Consider the following 18722-nt stretch of genomic DNA (forward strand, 5'->3'; position numbering starts at 1 on the left):
GCCAGACACTTTGACAGTGGCTTCATCTTCCCTAGCCTTCAGGACCTGGATGGCTTGCCGCCCCCCCCCCGACCCCGATTCCAAAACCTCTGAAAATGCACTGAAAGACAACAAGAGGCCAGAAGACCAGAGAGAAACAAAAGTGTGGATCATTGGGTCCAGCTACATCAGATGAGACGAGGGTGAAGAAAAAGAGACTTTTGGAGAAAATTTTGGACTTAATGCCAAAGTCCAGTGGTTTGGCAAAGGAGGAATGCGCTGGTGGGGAGTCCTTCCTCATTTTTATGAGGACCTATCCACACAGAGTCCACCTGACATACTGGTAATCCATGCTGGGGGCAATGATTTGGGACTCTTTTCTGCTTATAAACTTTCTTCTGTCATTGAGAAGGAATTGCTGCAACTGTACACAGAGTTTCCCTCAATGACACTTGCATATTCATCCATCAACGAGCGTCAAGTGTGGAGTTATGGAAATCCAGGCAAAATCAAGAAGGACAGGAAGATTGTGAATGCCAGCATTAGAAAGGCTGTCGACCGCTTTGATGGAGTGATTATTGAGCATCCTCGCATCAGGTTTTTCAACAACTCAATTTTTTTACCCGACGGAGTTCATTTCACCAAGAAAGGAAATGAACTGTTTCTGACAAGCATCCACTCGGCCATCCAGAAAAGTCTTCAGTCAACTCACTGAAAACTGACTTGAGGCATTTATTTCACAGTCCAAAAAAACCATATGTTGTTCATTTTAGGCAATGTGAGCAACATATAGCTAATGTGTGCTCTCATTTTTCTTTCCTTTTGCCTCTCACCCCCCAACCAGTCATGACAGATGGCTGCCCCTTTCTTAGCCTGGTTCTGTCAAATGTTTCTTCCTGTTAAAAGGGAGTTTTCCTTTCCACAGTTGCCCAGTGCTTGCTATTAAAGGGGATCATTTGATTGTTGGGGTTGATAGTTTAGAATTTAATTGGCTTAAACCAATAAACATAAAACTTCAGGTGAGAGGTTCACATAGTAGGGAGCACTACAAAAATTACAAATAAAAAATAAAGAAAAGAATTTTTGAAAAAGATCTCTTACTGCTTTGTTTAGTTACTTAAATGAACACTGTATTTTTTTTTTGTCATAGAAGAATAAGAATATTAATATGAATATGAACACTAAGGCGTTCCCAGGCCAGCCAAGAGATATAATCTCTCCAGCCTGTCCTGCATCTATTTTATGAACAAATATTAGTAGGCTGAAGCCTTTTACTTCAGCTGTGATTGTTTTTGTTATTAAGATATATATTAATATTCTTTTTTAAAGATGTGGGTTTGTTTTTCCAGCTTCATTAACAGTTGTTTTTTCAGAGATCAGATGTCCTCACATCTTCAGCAGTAACGTTAATCCATATTGCACAGATAAAGAATATCAGCAAAATTACTGGTTTTACTTTTGATATTTTGCCAGTAAAACAGTTTTGTCTCCTGAGGTCTTTTCATTCAAATCGCTGCCATTCCTCATTGTTCCCTATCATAAATCCATCACTGGATCACACCCAATTGCTACCACAATAATCATGTTTAAGGTTGTGAGCTGGTTCCTGATTTGTGTTTTCGTTAAATAAAAGACATCATCTGCACAAATGAATGCAGAAAAACTTCATCAGAAAACAGAACACTAAGTGTCTGATGCTAAAATACCACAAATGTTCCCTCCTATAACAAAAATTAAAAACTAAGGATTATTTACAGTATCATATTTTTATCAGATGTTCTTATTAGTTTGTGTAAGAATTATTAAACTGCATAGTGACAACCAAAAAAACTGGTTCACTCACACCTTAGACCGATGTTGGACAACATGCCTTCCTCTAATGTTAAGTCAGTCTTTGCATTTCTTCCAGGTAACTCCCACAGGTGTGACATGATGATTAAATCTTGGATGTGTAATCTGTCGTGTGTACTATGTGCTCTCCAGCAAGATAAATTCTTGGTTTTTTTAAATATAAGTTGAGGTCTTTCATGTCTCTTTAACAAAAAACAAAAAATCCCCATTCAAAAATTTCTCATCTATATGATGGTGTGTGTGTGTGTGTGTGTGTGTGTGTGTGTGTGTGTGTGTGTGTGTGTGTGTGTGTGTGTGTGTGTGTGCGCGCGCGCGTCTTCAGTCATGTCACAGAAAACAGACTTGAGGCATCATAAACTATAAACTAGAATATGAAATTGTGGCGTGGGTGTGGTCTCTGGCCGGCTGCAGAGGAGGGGTGACGCAGTGAGCTCCTGGGGTGGCGCAGGGGCGGGGTGAACAGGTGTGCTGGGATGTGAGTGTGATTATGTCTCTTTATATGTTTACAGTGACAGTCGGAGGGGGGGAGAGCGGACATGACGGCAGAACGGGAGTGTCTGTGTCCCTGTAAAAACAGAAACCACAGTGTAATCACATTCAAAAATAAAGTAGTGCTGTCATTACGTCCTGTCTATGCTTAACGGATCCAACATTACAGAAATCAATGCAAATTCAAAAGACCAGTGTTAGGTTGAACTTATTAAAAGCCTTAAAACAATTAAAGCCTTCAAATAATGTTTCATCAGCGTGTCTCTCACTCCTAACTGCCTCAGCAACACAAAGAGGCTGATTTTTTATATAGAGTGTATCTGTAAAGTTTGTAAGTGCGCTTTACTTGTTCCCCATTTTGTTACCACACTGGGGGCACATGTTCACCATCATGCAGCAAACCTTCACCATCTTATCCAGAAGGGTCACCTCTTCACCCTCACATGGAAGAAGTAATCGGATTGGCATGATGGTATGTAGCATGTGGTTTGAAGCAGGGATTTCAGAGTGCCCCATGTGTAGCGTTGGAACCCAGTCACAATGTGTTTCATCCATTTCATAGGCTGGTTTGCCTGCAATAATGCCAAGCAATTAGCAACTCTATAAATAGAAGGTAGTTCTGCAAAATCCCTCGTTACAATGGTTGTTCTAATTTGCTATGACCCCAGAGTGCATTGAAAATAAAATTAAACCGGTTATAAAGAGTAATATGAACTTATATAGAACTTACCTGAATATATAGAACTGGATATAAGCACGTCTAACAGCTCCTATCCAGGCTAAACGCCTTCTTTTGGTAACATCCAACACATAAGCTCCCTCATGATGCTTCCAGGTGAGGAAACAATGAAAAGAGAGCCCATTTTCAAGCCTATTGCCTTGCCGGTAGTCCAATCTAACATTCCAGCCGACCACACAGCATGCATTTGTTTGGCCTGCTAATATGGCGCCTCGACCAAAAATCCTGGCCACGCCCCATATATATATATATATATATATATATATATATATATATATATATATATATATATATATATATATATATATATATATATATATATATATATATATATATACACATATACATATATATATATATATATATATATACACATATACATATATACATATATATATATATACACATATATATATACACACATATATATATATATATATATATGTATATATATATATATATATATATACACATATATATGTGTATATATATATGTGTATATATATATATATATATATATATATATATATATACACACACATATATATATATATATATATATATATATATATATATATATATATATATATATATATATATATATATATATATAAACCTGCGGGCGGTTTATCCTTCAAGCTCGGGTCCTCTACCAGAGGCCTGGGAGCTTGAGGGTCCTGCGCAGTATCTTAGCTGTTCCCAGGACTGCGCTCTTCTGGACAGAGATCTCCGATGTTATTCCCGGGATCTGCTGGAGCCACTTGCCTAGCTTGGGAGTCACCGCACCTAGTGCTCCGATTACCACGGGGACCACCGTTACCTTCACCCTCCACATCCTCTCGAGCTCTTCTCTGAGCCCTTGGTATTTCTCCAGCTTCTCGTGTTCCTTCTTCCTTATATTGCTGTCATTCGGAACTGCTACATCGATCACTACGGCCGTCTTCTTCTGTTTGTCTACCACCACTATGTCCGGTTGGTTAGCCACCACCATTTTGCCCGTCTGTATCTGGAAGTCCCACAGGATCTTAGCTCGGTCATTCTCCACCACCCTTGGGGGCATCTCCCATTTTGACCTCGGGACTTCCAGGTTATACTCGGCACAGATGTTCCTGTACACTATGCCGGCCACTTGGTTATGGCGTTCCATGTATGCCTTGCCTGCTAGCATCTTGCACCCTGCTGTTATGTGCTGGATTGTCTCTGGGGCATCTTTACACAGCCTGCACCTGGGGTCTTGCCTGGTGTGATAGACCCCAGCCTCTATGGATCTTGTACTCAGAGCTTGTTCTTGTGCTGCCATGATTAGTGCCTCTGTGCTGTCTTTCAGTCCAGCTTTGTCCAGCCACTGGTAGGATTTCTGGATATCAGCCACCTCCTCTATCTGCCGGTGGTACATACCGTGCAGGGGCCTGTCCTTCCACGATGGTTCCTCGTCTCCCTCCTCTTTCTTGGGTTTCTGCTGCTTGAGGTATTCACTGAGCACTCGGTCAGTTGGGGCCATCTTCCCAATGTATTCTTGGATGTTCGTTGTCTCATCCTGGACTGTGGTGCTGACACTCACCAGTCCCCGGCCCTTTTCCTTCCGCTTAGCGTACAGCCTCAGGGTGCTGGACTTGGGGTGAAACCCTCCATGCATGGTAAGGAGCTTTCTTGTCTTTATGTCAGTGGCTTCTATCTCCTCCTTTGGCCAGCCTATTACCCCAGCAGGGTACCTGATCACGGGCAGGGCGTACGTGTTGATGGCCCGGATCTTGTTCTTACCATTCAGCTGACTCCTCAGGACTTGCCTGACCCTCTGCAGGTACTTGGTGGTTGCAGCTTTTCTAGCGGCCTCTTCATGGTTACCATTCGCCTGCGGGATCCCCAGGTACTTGTAACTGTCCTCTATGTCTGCAATGTTGCCTTCTGGTAGTTCAATCCCCTCAGTTCTGACTACCTTCCCTCTCTTTGTTACCATCCGACTACACTTCTCCAGTCCGAACGACATTCCAATGTCATTGCTGTATAGCCTGGTAGTGTGGATCAGTGAATCGATGTCTCGTTCACTCTTGGCATACAGCTTGATGTCATCCATGTACAGGAGGTGGCTGACAACTGCTCCGTTCCGTAGTCGGTATCCGTAGCCAGTCTTGTTAATGATCTCACTGAGGGGGTTCAGGCCTATGCAGAACAGCAGTGGGGACAGAGCATCTCCTTGGTAGATCCCGCACTTGATGGTTACTTGTGCTATGGGCTTGGAGTTGGCCTCTAGTGTTGTATGCCACATCCCCATTGAGTTCCTGATGAAGGCTCTTAGGGTCCTGTTGATCTTGTACAATTCTAAGCATTCCAGTATCCAGCTGTGGGGCATTGAGTCATAGGCCTTCTTGTAATCAATCCAGGCAGTGCACAGGTTGGTCAGTCTGGTCTTGCAGTCTCGGCTGACTGTTCTGTCTACCAGTAGCTGGTGTTTTGCGCCTCTGGTATTCTTGCCCATCCCTTTCTGTGCCCCGCTCATGTATTAACCCATGTGCCTGTTCATCTTAGCCAATATGATGCCTGACAGGAGCTTCCATGTAGTACTGAGGCAGGTTATTGGTCGGTAGTTGGAGGGGACCGGTCCCTTCTTGGGGTCCTTGGGGATCAGGACCGTCCGACCTTCGGTTAGCCATTCCGGGTGGCTCTCGTTAACTAGCAGCTGGTTCATTTGTGCTGCCAGACGCTTGTGGAGTGCAGTCAGCTTCTTTAGCCAGTAGGCGTGAACCATGTCGGGCCCTGGTGCTGTCCAACTCTTCATACTGGAGACCCTTTCTTGGATATCTGCCACTGTGATGGTTACTGGACCCTGTTCAGGGAGGTCGCTATGGTCTGCCCTCAGATCCACTAGCCACTGTGCATTGCCATTATGGGTTGCGTCCTTCTCCCATATGCTCTTCCAGTATTGCTCCGTCTCCAGCCTTGGTGGTGCTGTTCTCTTATTATTATTGTTCCCTTGCCACTGAGAGTACACCTTTGCTGGTTCTGTGGAGAACAGCTGGTTTATTCTCCTGCCTTCTATCTCTCTGGTGTACCTCCTCAAGCGGCTGGCCAAGGCTGTGAGTCTTTGCTTGGCAGTTTCCAAGGCCTCAGGTATGGACAGCTTGCTGTATTTCTTATGCACCTTCTTTGTCGCACCTTTCTGCAACTCCGTTAGTTGGCTAACCTCCCTCCGTGCTACTTAGACCTTGCCCTCTAGCCTCCTTCTCCATGGAGGGTACTGCCCCTTGTGTCTGTTCAACTTGTAGCCAAGCATCTCACTGATCACTGCTGCCGTATTGTAGATCAGCTTGTTAGTGTCGGTAATCGTGGTTGTAGGTATTGTCCGTAGTGCTGCATTAACATCATCTATATATATATATATATATATATATATATATATATATATATATATTTTGCCCAGACAAGCGCCATCTTATTGTCCTATCCGCCTACTATGTCACACGATGAAAATATTTGAAAGAGTCATTCATGCACGTCTTCGGAAAATCGTCAACGTCACCCCCAATCAGTACGGTTTCTCCTGCTGGAGAATACAAAATAATGCAGTCAATTTTAGAGCGCAGAATTGTTGTAGGGCTGTATTGGTTGACACACCTGTACAATGTTACGTGGAGATCAAGGGCGGTACTTCTGGATTGGCAGGGGGTGGTTTCTATAAGCAACCGGTATCTATGCAAAGAAGGGAAACCCTTCTAAACAGGAAAAGCCATAGAGGAGCCAAGGCAGTAGAAATATGAAATTCACGTACATTCTATATATAGAATTTTCATTGTAATTCACTAAAAAACTAAAAGTCCCATAAATTATCCATTAAAGATGTGAAGGCGGCGCCGTCCTCCAAACGCCCTGTCTCCACCACTTCTCTCCAGCAGCCACGGAGGGACAGGAGGAAAGCGGCAGTCACTCTACTTTAATTACCCAGAGTGCCTTTTAATCATTAACTGAGCAAGACTAACCCCGCAGGGGCAGCGCTCCGAGTTACACCCGCTGCTCAAGTGTGTGTCAGGTATCTTGTCTCCCGAAGCAGGCGTCCGGCCGTCACCTCTCTGCTTGTCACCCAATTGTGCGTTTCCCTCCCCTCAGGTCTAGCCGCTGGCAGAATATCCTCTGGTTCCGTTTGTTTCTCTCTCAGCCCAGCTCGCCGGGCCTTCCAAAAACCTGCCCGCATCCACCAGTTGAGCTCCACTCTCCCAGAATGTCCAGCCTGCACACTTGACCTCTCCAGTATTTCAATTTAGCAATCAGAAGTGGACAGAGTCTCTCAAATATACACACTAAAAAACATGCAATCACTGCAAGGATAAAAACACTCAAGAAGTATGAAAACACAATGCACAGCAACACATGCAAAACAACACATACAAAGTCCAGAAAAAGCCATTTCTCCCCCGGATGACATTTTCATCTTGAAGAAGGAGGACCGGAGGGTATGTTCCAACTCCTCAGCCTCCCTGTGAAAATCTATTCCAGGGTGTTGGAAAGGACAGTCCATTCATTTGTCGAACCTCAGATACAGGAGAAACAAGTGTTCCTGGTCGTAGAACACTGGACCAGCTCTTTACCCTTTCGAGGATACTTGAGGATGCATGGGAGTTTGCCCAACTACATGTGTTATTGTTGACCTGGAGAAGGCATTTGACCGTGTCTTTCTGAGTGTTCTGTGGGAGTTGCTTCGGCCGTATGGGGGTGTCTGGCCCATTGCTGCAGGCCATTCAATCCTTATACAACCATTGCAAAAGCTTGGTCCGCATAGCCGGCAATAAGTCGGACTCATTCCCTGTGGGTAATGGGCTCCGCCTGCCCTTTGCCACTGATTCTGTTTGTAATTTTTATGGACAGAATTTCTAGGCGTACCTAAGTGGCGAAAGGCTTTCACGTGGGTGGTCTCAGAATCTCATCTCTGCTTTTCACAGATGATGTGGTGATGGCCTCCAGCTCGCACTGGAACAGTTCACAGCCGAGTGTGAAGTAGTGGGAATCAGAATCAGAATCTCCAAATCTGAGGACATGGTCCTCAGCCATAAAAGGACGGAGTGCCCACTCCGGGTCAGGGACAAGTTTCTGCTCTAAGTGGAGGAGTTCAAGTATCTTGGTGTCTTGTTCACGAGTAATGGGAGAAGGGTATAAAGGGTACATACCAGTCTGTCGTGGTGAAAAGAGAGCTAAGTGTAAAAGCAAAGCTCTCAATTTACTGGTCGATCTACAACCCTACCCTCACATACCCTCCTCCAAAGGGAGATGGCCCACTTCTCTGCGGAGGGAGCAGCGTCTTGGCAGCCAAAAGAATAGCCTGTTTGAAGGCCCAGTGACTTCCCCACAACGGCTCTGAGCCACCCGCAAACCTGCCTTTTTAAAATTTTCTTAATAATTTTCTTAATAAATGGAGCTCTACTCCAAAATAAACTAACCTCTCTTTATTCTCTTAAATAATTGGTCTTCACTATGTTTCTATATAGTAGTATATTTTTTCATTAGTATAATATGAAATTAATTCTGCATGTGTCAAGTTGTGTGCCAATATTTGCTGTGTAGTAGAACTGAGATATTAGTTATTACAAATATTTATTTGAAATAATATTAATAAAATTCTCAAACGGAAAAACATTAAACATAAATATATAAAATATAACTATTTACAGAGAGACAGGAATATAAAGGACCCAGCTTAAAGTGGAAGAGCCTCAGGGAGAAGGAGGAGAAAAATAAGAACATTGTTTCTGCCCTTGAGAGCCTGCTGCCTCATCAGAAAACTACTGATTGCTAGGGTCCAATGTTTCCAAATTTAACACAGCTGCGCTGTTTTCAAAAACGAATTTATAAATTTGAAATTTCACTAATACTCTCGTCTGAGGCGGCATGCTCTCCAGAGCAGGAACAAGGCTGAGGAGGAAATGCTCCATTGGAGACTGGCGTGGCCTCTTCAGCGACTCCAGGATGGCCAGCTCCACCGCCGATGGACCGTCCTGGGACCCGTCCCTCGTCTGCCTCAGAGTTGTCCAACTCTGTGGGGCTGTAAAACAGCACAAAACACAAAGAAAAGAGAAGGCTGCTGCTAGATTTTCATTTTCAACATTGAAAAAAACAGGATATAAACAGATTGGTTGTAGATATTTAGTAAAGGTAATCACAAGGGAATCCAACCGAGTAAAAAGTTATCAGTGCTTGCTGTACATCTGTTGCTACAATTACATACCTGTGGGTGCAGCAGCAGGAGCGGAGGGACCTGCTGCAGAATATTGTCTTGACTCAGTCAAGACAATATTAAATGTTAACAGGTTTTAAACAACAGTCATAGAGAAAGTATATACAGTGGTCCCCCATTTACTGCAGCAGGGGTTCTCAGAATAACTAGCCCCTCGCCACTCACTTTATACACTTTTTTTCACACACACGAGCATTACTCACAGTTCCCACAAGTTGATTCTCAAAGTGCAAACCTTCAAAACGTAAAACTATTATTATGCCGCGTTTTTTCTTCGTCTGCCTGCCACTTTCTGCGCCTTTTTCCCTCCCGGTGCAGGTGCCTATTTCCGAATGAGGGTTATAGTTATGGGTGTTTTTGTACAGTTTTTTTTTATTGGGCGTGATGGTTATCAAAACCAGGCATGACAAATTTGGCAAGCGCAGGAGACACGATAAGGAGGAGATTTGTCAATCAGGCTGCAGAATGCAATGCGCATTGTTGACAGTTGTACTGTGCAATAAAAAAAATCAGCGAAAAAGCGAGGCAGTGATGGATGAACAGCGGGACCACTGTGTGCTGTTTATTAATAAACAATAAAATATATTCCTATATGACAACATGCTAAAGAGCAGAAAGGTATTTGTACATCAGTGGGAAAATAGCGGGGCAGTAGGTGGGCTTGCTAGCTTTCGTGAAGTCAAAAATTTCAAAAGAGAAATGAATAAACTTACCAGGTTGGCAGCTTCACATATCTTCCTCCAAGCTCGGTCCTTTTTATTCCTGTCTCGGTACAGAAAGCAGCTTTTATTATATTTATACAGCAAGAGGACCAGTTAGCTTTGCACAAAAATACCTGGAAGAATTGTCCTTTAGTGCCTGTGCTTTTGTAGTTTTACTTAATTAAAGTCCAGTTTCCTCAGATTTTTTAAGGACACACTGCATATCATTCCAAGATTCACCACATTTTTGGCAAACAACTCTTTGAGAATCACCTTGCTGGTGCAAAAGTACTATTCTCTGCCTGTTAAACTATGTTATGTTTTAGCACTCATAAATCCAACTAAATGGGAACAAATGATGTGTTTTTGTGGCAGGTTGCTAATAACAAAGTGCCTAAAGATCAATTTTAAAATTGGTTCTTTGCTAATTTTTTCTTTTGTAAAAAACACGAAAATGTTCGTGCCTGTAAATTCTGATTCTACCTCTTTACATTAGTAAGACGGACAAAAATTCATGCCTTTGTGGAGACTTGATTGAATTCCCCACATATCTGTTTCAGTTACAGGGGAAAGCTGACCAACCAATCTGCAGTCAATTTCACACTAATCGCTCCATTTGCTGTTGGATAAAAAGACACATTTGATACCATAAGCTTCTCCTTCAGAGTATCAAGACCACAGATTTTTTCCTGCTGAATGATTGCACAGAGGGTTCTCATCTATATATATATATATATTAGTGCTGTCAGTGTAAATATAGTTAAAACAATGTTAATGCCATAACCGCACTCGCCGTTAGCGAGTTAACGCAGATTGGCCCGTGCTAATGCGTTGACACCGTGCAACCCTAGCCCTAGAAACTACTGAGTACCGTTTTGGGTTGCTGCAATGAAATTTCAGGAGAATAAACTAGCCCTGTGCATTATTTTTTCTCTCTGATTTTACCCAGTCCATATCAGGATAGATATCCACAGCATGACTTTTATCCCATTAAGAGTGAAAGTGTTACTTTAATTTTTTGAGCAGTATATATATTACTTATTTCTGAATAATATTTTACTGTATATTATTCTGAACATTTTGCATAATGAGTGTGCTGCTTCACTTACTTTAATTACATTTTCAATATACAACTTGTGTCTATTAAGCTAATTTAAAGTTTGTTTGTTTTTTAAAAAAGCCCAAAAAAATTTCCACTTTGCAAAACATCTATCCAATGTAAATGATGTAAATGTTTTTTTATGTGATAAATCTGTAATAGAGCACAGGAGAGCAGCCTGAAAATCTGTATTAGTGAAAAGCCTGTATTGACTGTGCAGTCAGCCAAGAAATGAGAATGCAGACAGAACTAACAACTAACAGAGAAATAACAACAAACTCTGATCAGTGAGTGGCACTACTGGGACAACTGGATGCTCACCAGTGTCAACATTCTTCATCTTGTGGAACTATAAATGTCAGAGACAGCAACAAGACACTGTGCATCCACCACCATGACTCAGACTGAACTTTGGCTTAAATGTTATAAAAATCTGAAAACCTACTCCCAGTGTGTGCTGGGTGATCGCCCAGTTATCCCACTAGTGCCACCCTCTGATCAAAGTACTGTATATACCTGATCATATGTCTAGAGTGACCAGTGGGGCACGCTTGTGTGGAGTAATTAAATAAATTCTAATAAAGCTCAGAGGTGGTCTGCAAAAGAAATACATTTAAAACATAGAAAAAACACCAACAAAGGGCTTTCAGGAATAAGTCTGTAAAGGACAATTAGTATGTAATTTCAATGTAATTTTAGATTGTTTTGATATTTTGGGTTTTTTATAGTTTGTTTGTTTTTTTTGTTTTTTTTAGTTAAAATCTCTATAAAGCTCATCAACAGATGAGTGGTTTTGTTTTTAAGTGTTTAAAATCTCGTCGTAGATGATGTATTGACTACGGACCTGATCATGCACAACAGACCAACACCCACAGATAACATGGCAGCCCCAGTCATCACACACCAAAGGAACTTCAACAGTGACTTCAAACCGCTCCACTCTTCCCCCAGACCTGGAAAAATGAAAAGCAAATTTCTCCTTAGCTCGAGTAAGATGCTTGTGATGTTGTCCCTGGTTCAGGAGCAGCTTGATATTAGAAATGTCACAGCTGTATGTCTTATTGTAACATCTGACACCAGCCTCCTTGTAAAGCTTTTTCCACTCATTGCACCAACTTTTCATGAGCGTATTCACAGATCTGTGGTCATCCCCACTGCTTGTTCACTTTTTCCTGCCACACTTTTTCCCTGCAGTCAACCTTCCATTATAATGGTTCAATACAGCACTCTGGAAACAGCCAGCCTTTCCAGTAATGACCTTCTGTGGCTTACCCTCCTTGTGGAGGGTGTCGATGACAGCTGTAAGGTCAGCGGTCTTCCCCATTTTTGTGGCTGCTAACACAAACAGAGATATGCTGTATTTATATTGGCTGAATGGTAATTTACTGAGATCAAAATATATATCCCAGTATTTTGAGATACCGTTACCGTCAAAACTAAAACCCAAAAAGGCTCAAAATATTCCACTTTATAGTGAATGAATATGTTTTTGAATTTAATCACAAATAATAAACTCTTAAACAGGTACATGTGTATACTGACAGTATTCTGGTCAAAACTCGCACCAACAGTCACTTCAAAGCTGTAATAAATTCCCTTCGAGGCTCACATAAGGTCACTGCTGTGATAGCTTGCTATTCTTTATTGCTTTTCCACAGTCCTATACATATTGACCTATTGGCACAGTATAGAGATTCTCTACCAGTGGCTGGTGTTAACCATATTCTGAAACGGCTTCCTGCCTGAAGCTCTCTGCTCAGTCCTCATTGCCCATTATTGACCCAGTCACGAGAGAGAGAGAGATAGAGCGAGAGCCAGTTGGAGAGACAAACAGAGACAAATACAAAGGAGCTTTCCTCTTTGCCGACTTTGTACCATTTAATAGTTTGTTGGAGCTCCACTAGCATGTTTTCATTGATGCTTCCCCACAAGCAGCCAAACTCTTTTCTTCTTTTGCTTACTCCAGCTGACAACTAACCCAGGTAGGCTTTAGTATGTTTTTTCTTACTATATTACTTACTTTTCTTACTATTCTTGTTGTTGTTGTTTTTCTTTTCTCTTTACCCACCATTGATTTATCTTGTTGCCTGAGCAGTACTGTGTCATTTTCTCAGCCTATTGAGTCACAGATGACATTTAGTCTCTGTTTTTCCCATCCTTGGCTCCAGGCCTAACATATATAAATTAAACCAGCAGTGTCAGTAATGTGGGGAGTTTGGAGAACTGTGGTATCTGAAACTAGAATTCTGTCATCTTCAGCTCTGTGTGACAGTTTTGATCATGTCTAAGGAAGTCACACGAGTAGTGTGTGATCAGTGGCTCTTAAAACATTTTTGCTTTATTCCCACAAGACACTGGTCTGTTCTAAAGGGAAATAAAGTTTCATAAACAGTCTTTGAAAAACAAGCTAATGACATGTGGAATCATTCTTTAAGCTTGCTGAGGCACTAATGAGCCCCACTTATCCAAAGTACTCGGATCCCGTCTCAATTGATCTATAGGCACACATTTAACACACACTCCCCGATATTAGAAATCATACTTACAATGTTAATGAGCAAAGCAAGAATTCAACGTGTGAGTGACTGGTGTGTACTGTATGTGCCTGTTTCTTAATGTTTATCTTTTGCTTGTGAATGTACTGATGTGTAACAAATTAGAGACTGCAGTTATGTCAGTGAAATCATACTACCTTTTTCCTCATTAAAAGTAATTAAACACTTGTCACTGAAGTGAAAAACTGTCACTTTCAAAATTATTTTTCCAGTTTCCTCAATTTCCTCCAGATTAAGTTCACTGGACCAGATACATTATTCCACCGCAATCAAAAGATCAACGCTTATTGAACCAAATCCAAATTTGGCCTACAGAGACTTGGCAGAGCACTCTGTCCCATGTGCACGCTTATGTACGAGTATGTTTCATGTCTCTATCAAGTGACATGGGGTGTTTGGAAGCAGGGAGAGCCTATCGATCAGCTGGTGGGGGGGAGCGAGTGTTGCGCCTGCAGCTCTCGCTCCATCTGCCCACTGGGTGTGAAGGACACTGATGTGACAGCGCTAATTACAGAGGCAGGAAGCCAGCGCTATAAACATTCACAGCAGCAACTCAAGCGGGCTCTGCCTGGCTAAACCCCACCCTCCACCAGCCACTTTACACCACTCATCCCTCAGGGCGGATTGTATTTCAAGAGTTCTATGTGAAATGAGGCATTATCTGCAAATTCCCATTCAAAGAAATATTGCTGTAGAAATCAGATGTGTGTAAAACAGAAACGTCTGTGACAAACACTAAAAAATGCATGATTACGTTCATCGTTGATGTTTTTGGTTTGTTTGCCTTTTTTGTTATTCATTTGCTGCCAATTAACGGTCTTACATTTTGGTAATCTAAAAAAAACAGTAAAACAGGAATCTAAATTTATGTAAATCTAATTTCAGGTATTTGTATTTGTCTTTTGAGGACAAGAAGTCTGGTTTAAGTCATGGACAAAGTCCCGGTAGATACATGTGTGCTCTGAGTACCTTTTCAGTAAGCAGTCAAGAAAGATTATTTAATTTTACTCTCTATTATGACTAGAATAATATATACATAAGTATGTTTCCTATTAAACCTTGAATAAGCAAGATAGTTGTGCCATCACTGGACAAATAATCAATAATATTCCTTCACTGGATAATGAGTTAAGCAGAGGGTATAGACCTCTGGGCTTTGAATACTGAGGGAAACCGAACATCATCAACAGCTTAGTTTTAGTGATGAAGAAGCACATGCCCATTCTCATCTGGTGATTGGGGCTTTGATGGGGGGGGGGATAGAAATATCTATTTATTTCCACAACTCCCTTCGTCCAACCCTCTCTTTAGAAATTTCTGATTATTTCAACTTTAAATTGTAATTATGGCTGTCTTAATACAGCATCAGCTCTAATGTTTAGGTTCCTAGGATAGTAGATTTTACTTTATTTTTTACATTTAACCAGTAATACTATTTAATAATAGTTTTCTTTTCAGCTGTAAAAAAATATTAACATATTATTAACCCAGCAAACGTATCTGTTGATGCTGAAAGAGCCTTTGCTCCATTGAGCTTAAGGAAACTGAAGAATGGGGCAATGCCTTCATATTAAGTTCATATTAAGTTACATTGTTACATTGTAACTATAAAAATTCCCTACTCGCCCCTGTGGGCGGTCAATCCTTCAAGCTCGGGTCCTCTACCAGAGGCCTGGGAGCTTGAGGGTCCTGCGCAGTATCTTAGCTGTTCCTAGGACTGCGCTCTTCTGGACAGAGATCTCCGATTGGTTTCCTCAAACAAATGTTGACCGTGAAGCTGAAAACTGTAATTATTCTGTAATTACTGAATTTCATTCACAGCCTGCAACTGGAGTACTTTAAATAATACCATCAATGTATAAAGGAAAGCCCACCCTTAACACCCACCAACAGGAACAAGCTGCCTTTAAGCTCAGCTGGTGGCATCCAATGCCACGTGTGTTACCCTCTCATTTATTTTAATTATGCTCTATTCTATCGACTTGGCCACCCTTTAATTATTTTGCCATTGATCCGCACAGTGACTCAATAAGCAGGTCAGTGAACAGGAGCGGCTTCGGCTGCTGCCGCAGGCTTCGTTCTCAGATACGGAGCAACAGCCAACATACACACGTGCACATATGTACAGAGGGGACAGTGCCATCTTAGGTTTCGATTAAAAAAGGGAACCCGAGAGATAAATATGTGCGCACTTTTACACTGTGCATTACACAGCAAACACACACAGTCTGCCTAGAGTGTCTTGTCACTCTCTCTTCCTCTTTAGCAGGATGGAGCATGGAGACCGAGGGATGGGAGTCTCTCACCTTCGCTACGAGGATGAGGAGGGTGAGTGTGTGTGTACCTGTGTGCTATCCATGTATTGGATCTATCACACACTGGCCCCATGAGCTTATAAAAATGGGAAAGCCATTCTACCCATTTTAGATTTTTATGTTACCATGACAGATCACACTAACTTCTAATTTTCAATTTCTTTTTAATTTTTTCTGAGAGCCTGTGTGGGTGACTGTTGTTAATGTGCTGCAAATGAGCAGTGTGTGTGTATTTTGGGGGGTCTTTGGGGAGTTGTTGTATGCATGTTTGTGTAGCTTTACACTAAGCAGCAGCTCGGCAGGTTCTTTATCCAAACATCAAATATTGGCTTGTGTCTCCCTGTAGTTTAGTAATTCCATCTGGAGTTGTGTGTGCAGTTAGTGCAATTAGTTTTACAGCACTATTCAAATTGCCAGCAGATGATCAAACTCACACCATCCAGGATTTTGCTGCAAAATGGAGGTTGTGCAAGCCAAGCTACGAGACTGTGACTGTCAATAGGCCTAATTTTCTTTATTTCTGTGTCAACAGTGACAAATCGCAACATGCTGCAGTTGTTAATAACCACACAAGAGCTGCGAAACATAATTTATTCTGTTCGTTATAGTAGTTTAACATTCATTAAAACACTCCTGAGTATGAGGGATTAATGAAAAATCTCATTAGGTAATCTGCCAGTGTTGCTGGCTGTCAGTCAACCAATTCAGAGCTGTTCATTTAGCATTCACTGCAACCGCCTGTGTTACAGAAATCTGTTCTAAATGACACCTGTTCTTAAAAATTATTGCCACCTTCTGTATATCTGGAACTCTCCAATCTATGACCAAGAACTGTATATATTTGTCCACAGATCATCAGTCCATCTACATTGGTGTGCCAGTAGCTCGAAGATATCGACGTAAACGCAGGCGAAGGCGTTCTAGTCAAGAGGGTAGTGATATGGATAGAGACAGACATTACAGCCACCACAGACACCAGGAGCATGATCGGTACACAGAGATAGATATGGAGGAGGGACTCATGGATTCAGCAGAGCAAAGTCTCCAAGACATCAACCGTACAAGTAAGTCAGCGGTGAGAGACATGACATGACTTGTGACATGTCTTGTCTGTCAAACACCAGTCTGGAAAGGTGCTTTTGTCACACTGAAAGAGAAAGAGCCTGAACTCTTCTGTTGAGGGCTGGAGTCTACTAATTTCATGTCAGATGTTTAATGATTCTAGGCAGCTCTAACCAATCAATGAAAACGACATTTTTCACCCTTTGTGAGACAGCTTTATTAAATCATGGGAAACAAGACTGTTGTTGTCATTGTGACATACTTTGATGTCACCTTTGCACTGAAGAAACACATTTTTAACATGAAACATGAAGTTTATTGGAGGTTTCCTTATGCTACAGTCCCACTAGGGAAATAGTGATTACCGATTGTCGTTCATTGCAAACATGTGCAATGAACTATTCATTTTTTTAATGACTGCTTCAAAGCTGAGGCCAGGTCTGTGACCATTCACAATCAGCTGCCACTTACAAAGTGACCTCAGGTCTCAAGAAGGCTATAACAATGTAACAATAACATGGAGTCAGTCTGCTATCAGTTTGCAATTGTATGTCGTCAGGTTGCAATCCTTTTTTTCCTTTTGTTTTTATTGTTTTTTAATCTTTTAAGTTGACCCAGCTTAATAGGAGAAGCACTCCTGAAAAGCCAGAGTGCTCCTTGTTGCTGAAATAACAGTCTGCTCCTCCAGCTCTCTCTGAGCCTTTCATGTGCAACAATTTCATGTGCTCTTTCAGAAATTGCTTTAGTTATGTCTCATATATATAACTCATTTTCTGCACATTGATGTCTTTTATTTGAACATTTAAAAATAGCCTTTCATATTGCTTCCTCCCAGCATTTTTAACAAAGAACAGCAGGAGTCCGAGACACAGCCTGAGAGTGGCTACCTTCTGTTTCAGGTTTGAGTAATAAGTAGTTTGGCAGAACACTGCTGTTGTGGCTTTCAAAACTTTTTCCAGGAAAGTTGCCCACTCTCTTAAATCAGTATGGTGCCATCAGTGGAAAGGCAGCAGAGGTGTTTACTTTGCCTTGATTGTATGCTTACATCAACACAACCTTTTGGAATCCACGTGCCACCTCTGTACATGGTGGTCAGCTGGAGGACAAGAACATGGACAAAGACGTACAACAAAACAATGAGAGAAAATAGTAATCCATTACTTAGAATTAAGGAAGTCGTACTCTACATCAAACAGCAAATGTTGGAGGGTAGAATGCCGAAAGATATTTAAGTCAAATGTAGTAGTTATCAATAGAAACTTCAATAATATTGATCAATGGTAGTTTAAAAGACAAAGCTTGTTGATTTTAATTACAGTCTATAGGTTTGCAGCCCTATTCACAGCTGGCAACTCATTACCCCAAAACCCCACGCATGAACACAGAGTCCTGCTCAATCTCCCTGCAGATACAATGATACAATTGATTGGAAGCACAGTAGAGTTGTGAATGACTAACTGTAATCAGGCAGCACTGAGTGATCCAGGCTTCAGTATGACAGTCATTACTGCTGGGACAGCAGATGAAAATAACAGAATGATTATGCTCAAAATATGGTGACAATTAAAATATTTAAAGTGAAAACTTTGGTTGCACTTTACAGATTGAAATGTCAATTTCAGTGTTTGATTCAACTACTAAGGAAATGCACTATTGTAGCTGCAGTGGAAGAGAAACTGACAATATGGAAAAGATTGTAATTAAGTATTAGC

The 18722-nt window shown here is 41.6% G+C and overlaps 1 protein-coding gene across 3 annotated transcripts in view; it reads left to right on the plus strand.

Moving 5' to 3' along the window:
- Window positions 1-12850: 12850 nt before the first annotated feature.
- Window positions 12851-18722, plus strand: part of slc4a5a (solute carrier family 4 member 5a) — a gene marked incomplete at its 3' end in the record, with an annotated part of 41048 nt that continues 35176 nt past the window's right edge. For 2 of the 3 annotated variants that reach the window (XM_080893764.1, XM_080893766.1), the window contains exons 1-3: window positions 12851-13060; window positions 15900-15961; window positions 16800-17012. In XM_080893764.1, the coding sequence (XP_080749890.1) occupies window positions 15904-15961; window positions 16800-17012 (271 nt within the window). In that variant the 5' untranslated portion in view covers window positions 12851-13060; window positions 15900-15903. The remainder of the gene's footprint in view (window positions 13061-15899; window positions 15962-16799; window positions 17013-18722) is intronic. The other variant, XM_080893765.1, reaches the window with a different exon arrangement.

Source organism: Rhamphochromis sp. 'chilingali' (assembly GCF_963969265.1).
Source record: "Rhamphochromis sp. 'chilingali' genome assembly, chromosome: 10".
Classification (NCBI taxonomy): Eukaryota; Metazoa; Chordata; class Actinopteri; order Cichliformes; family Cichlidae; genus Rhamphochromis; species Rhamphochromis sp. 'chilingali'.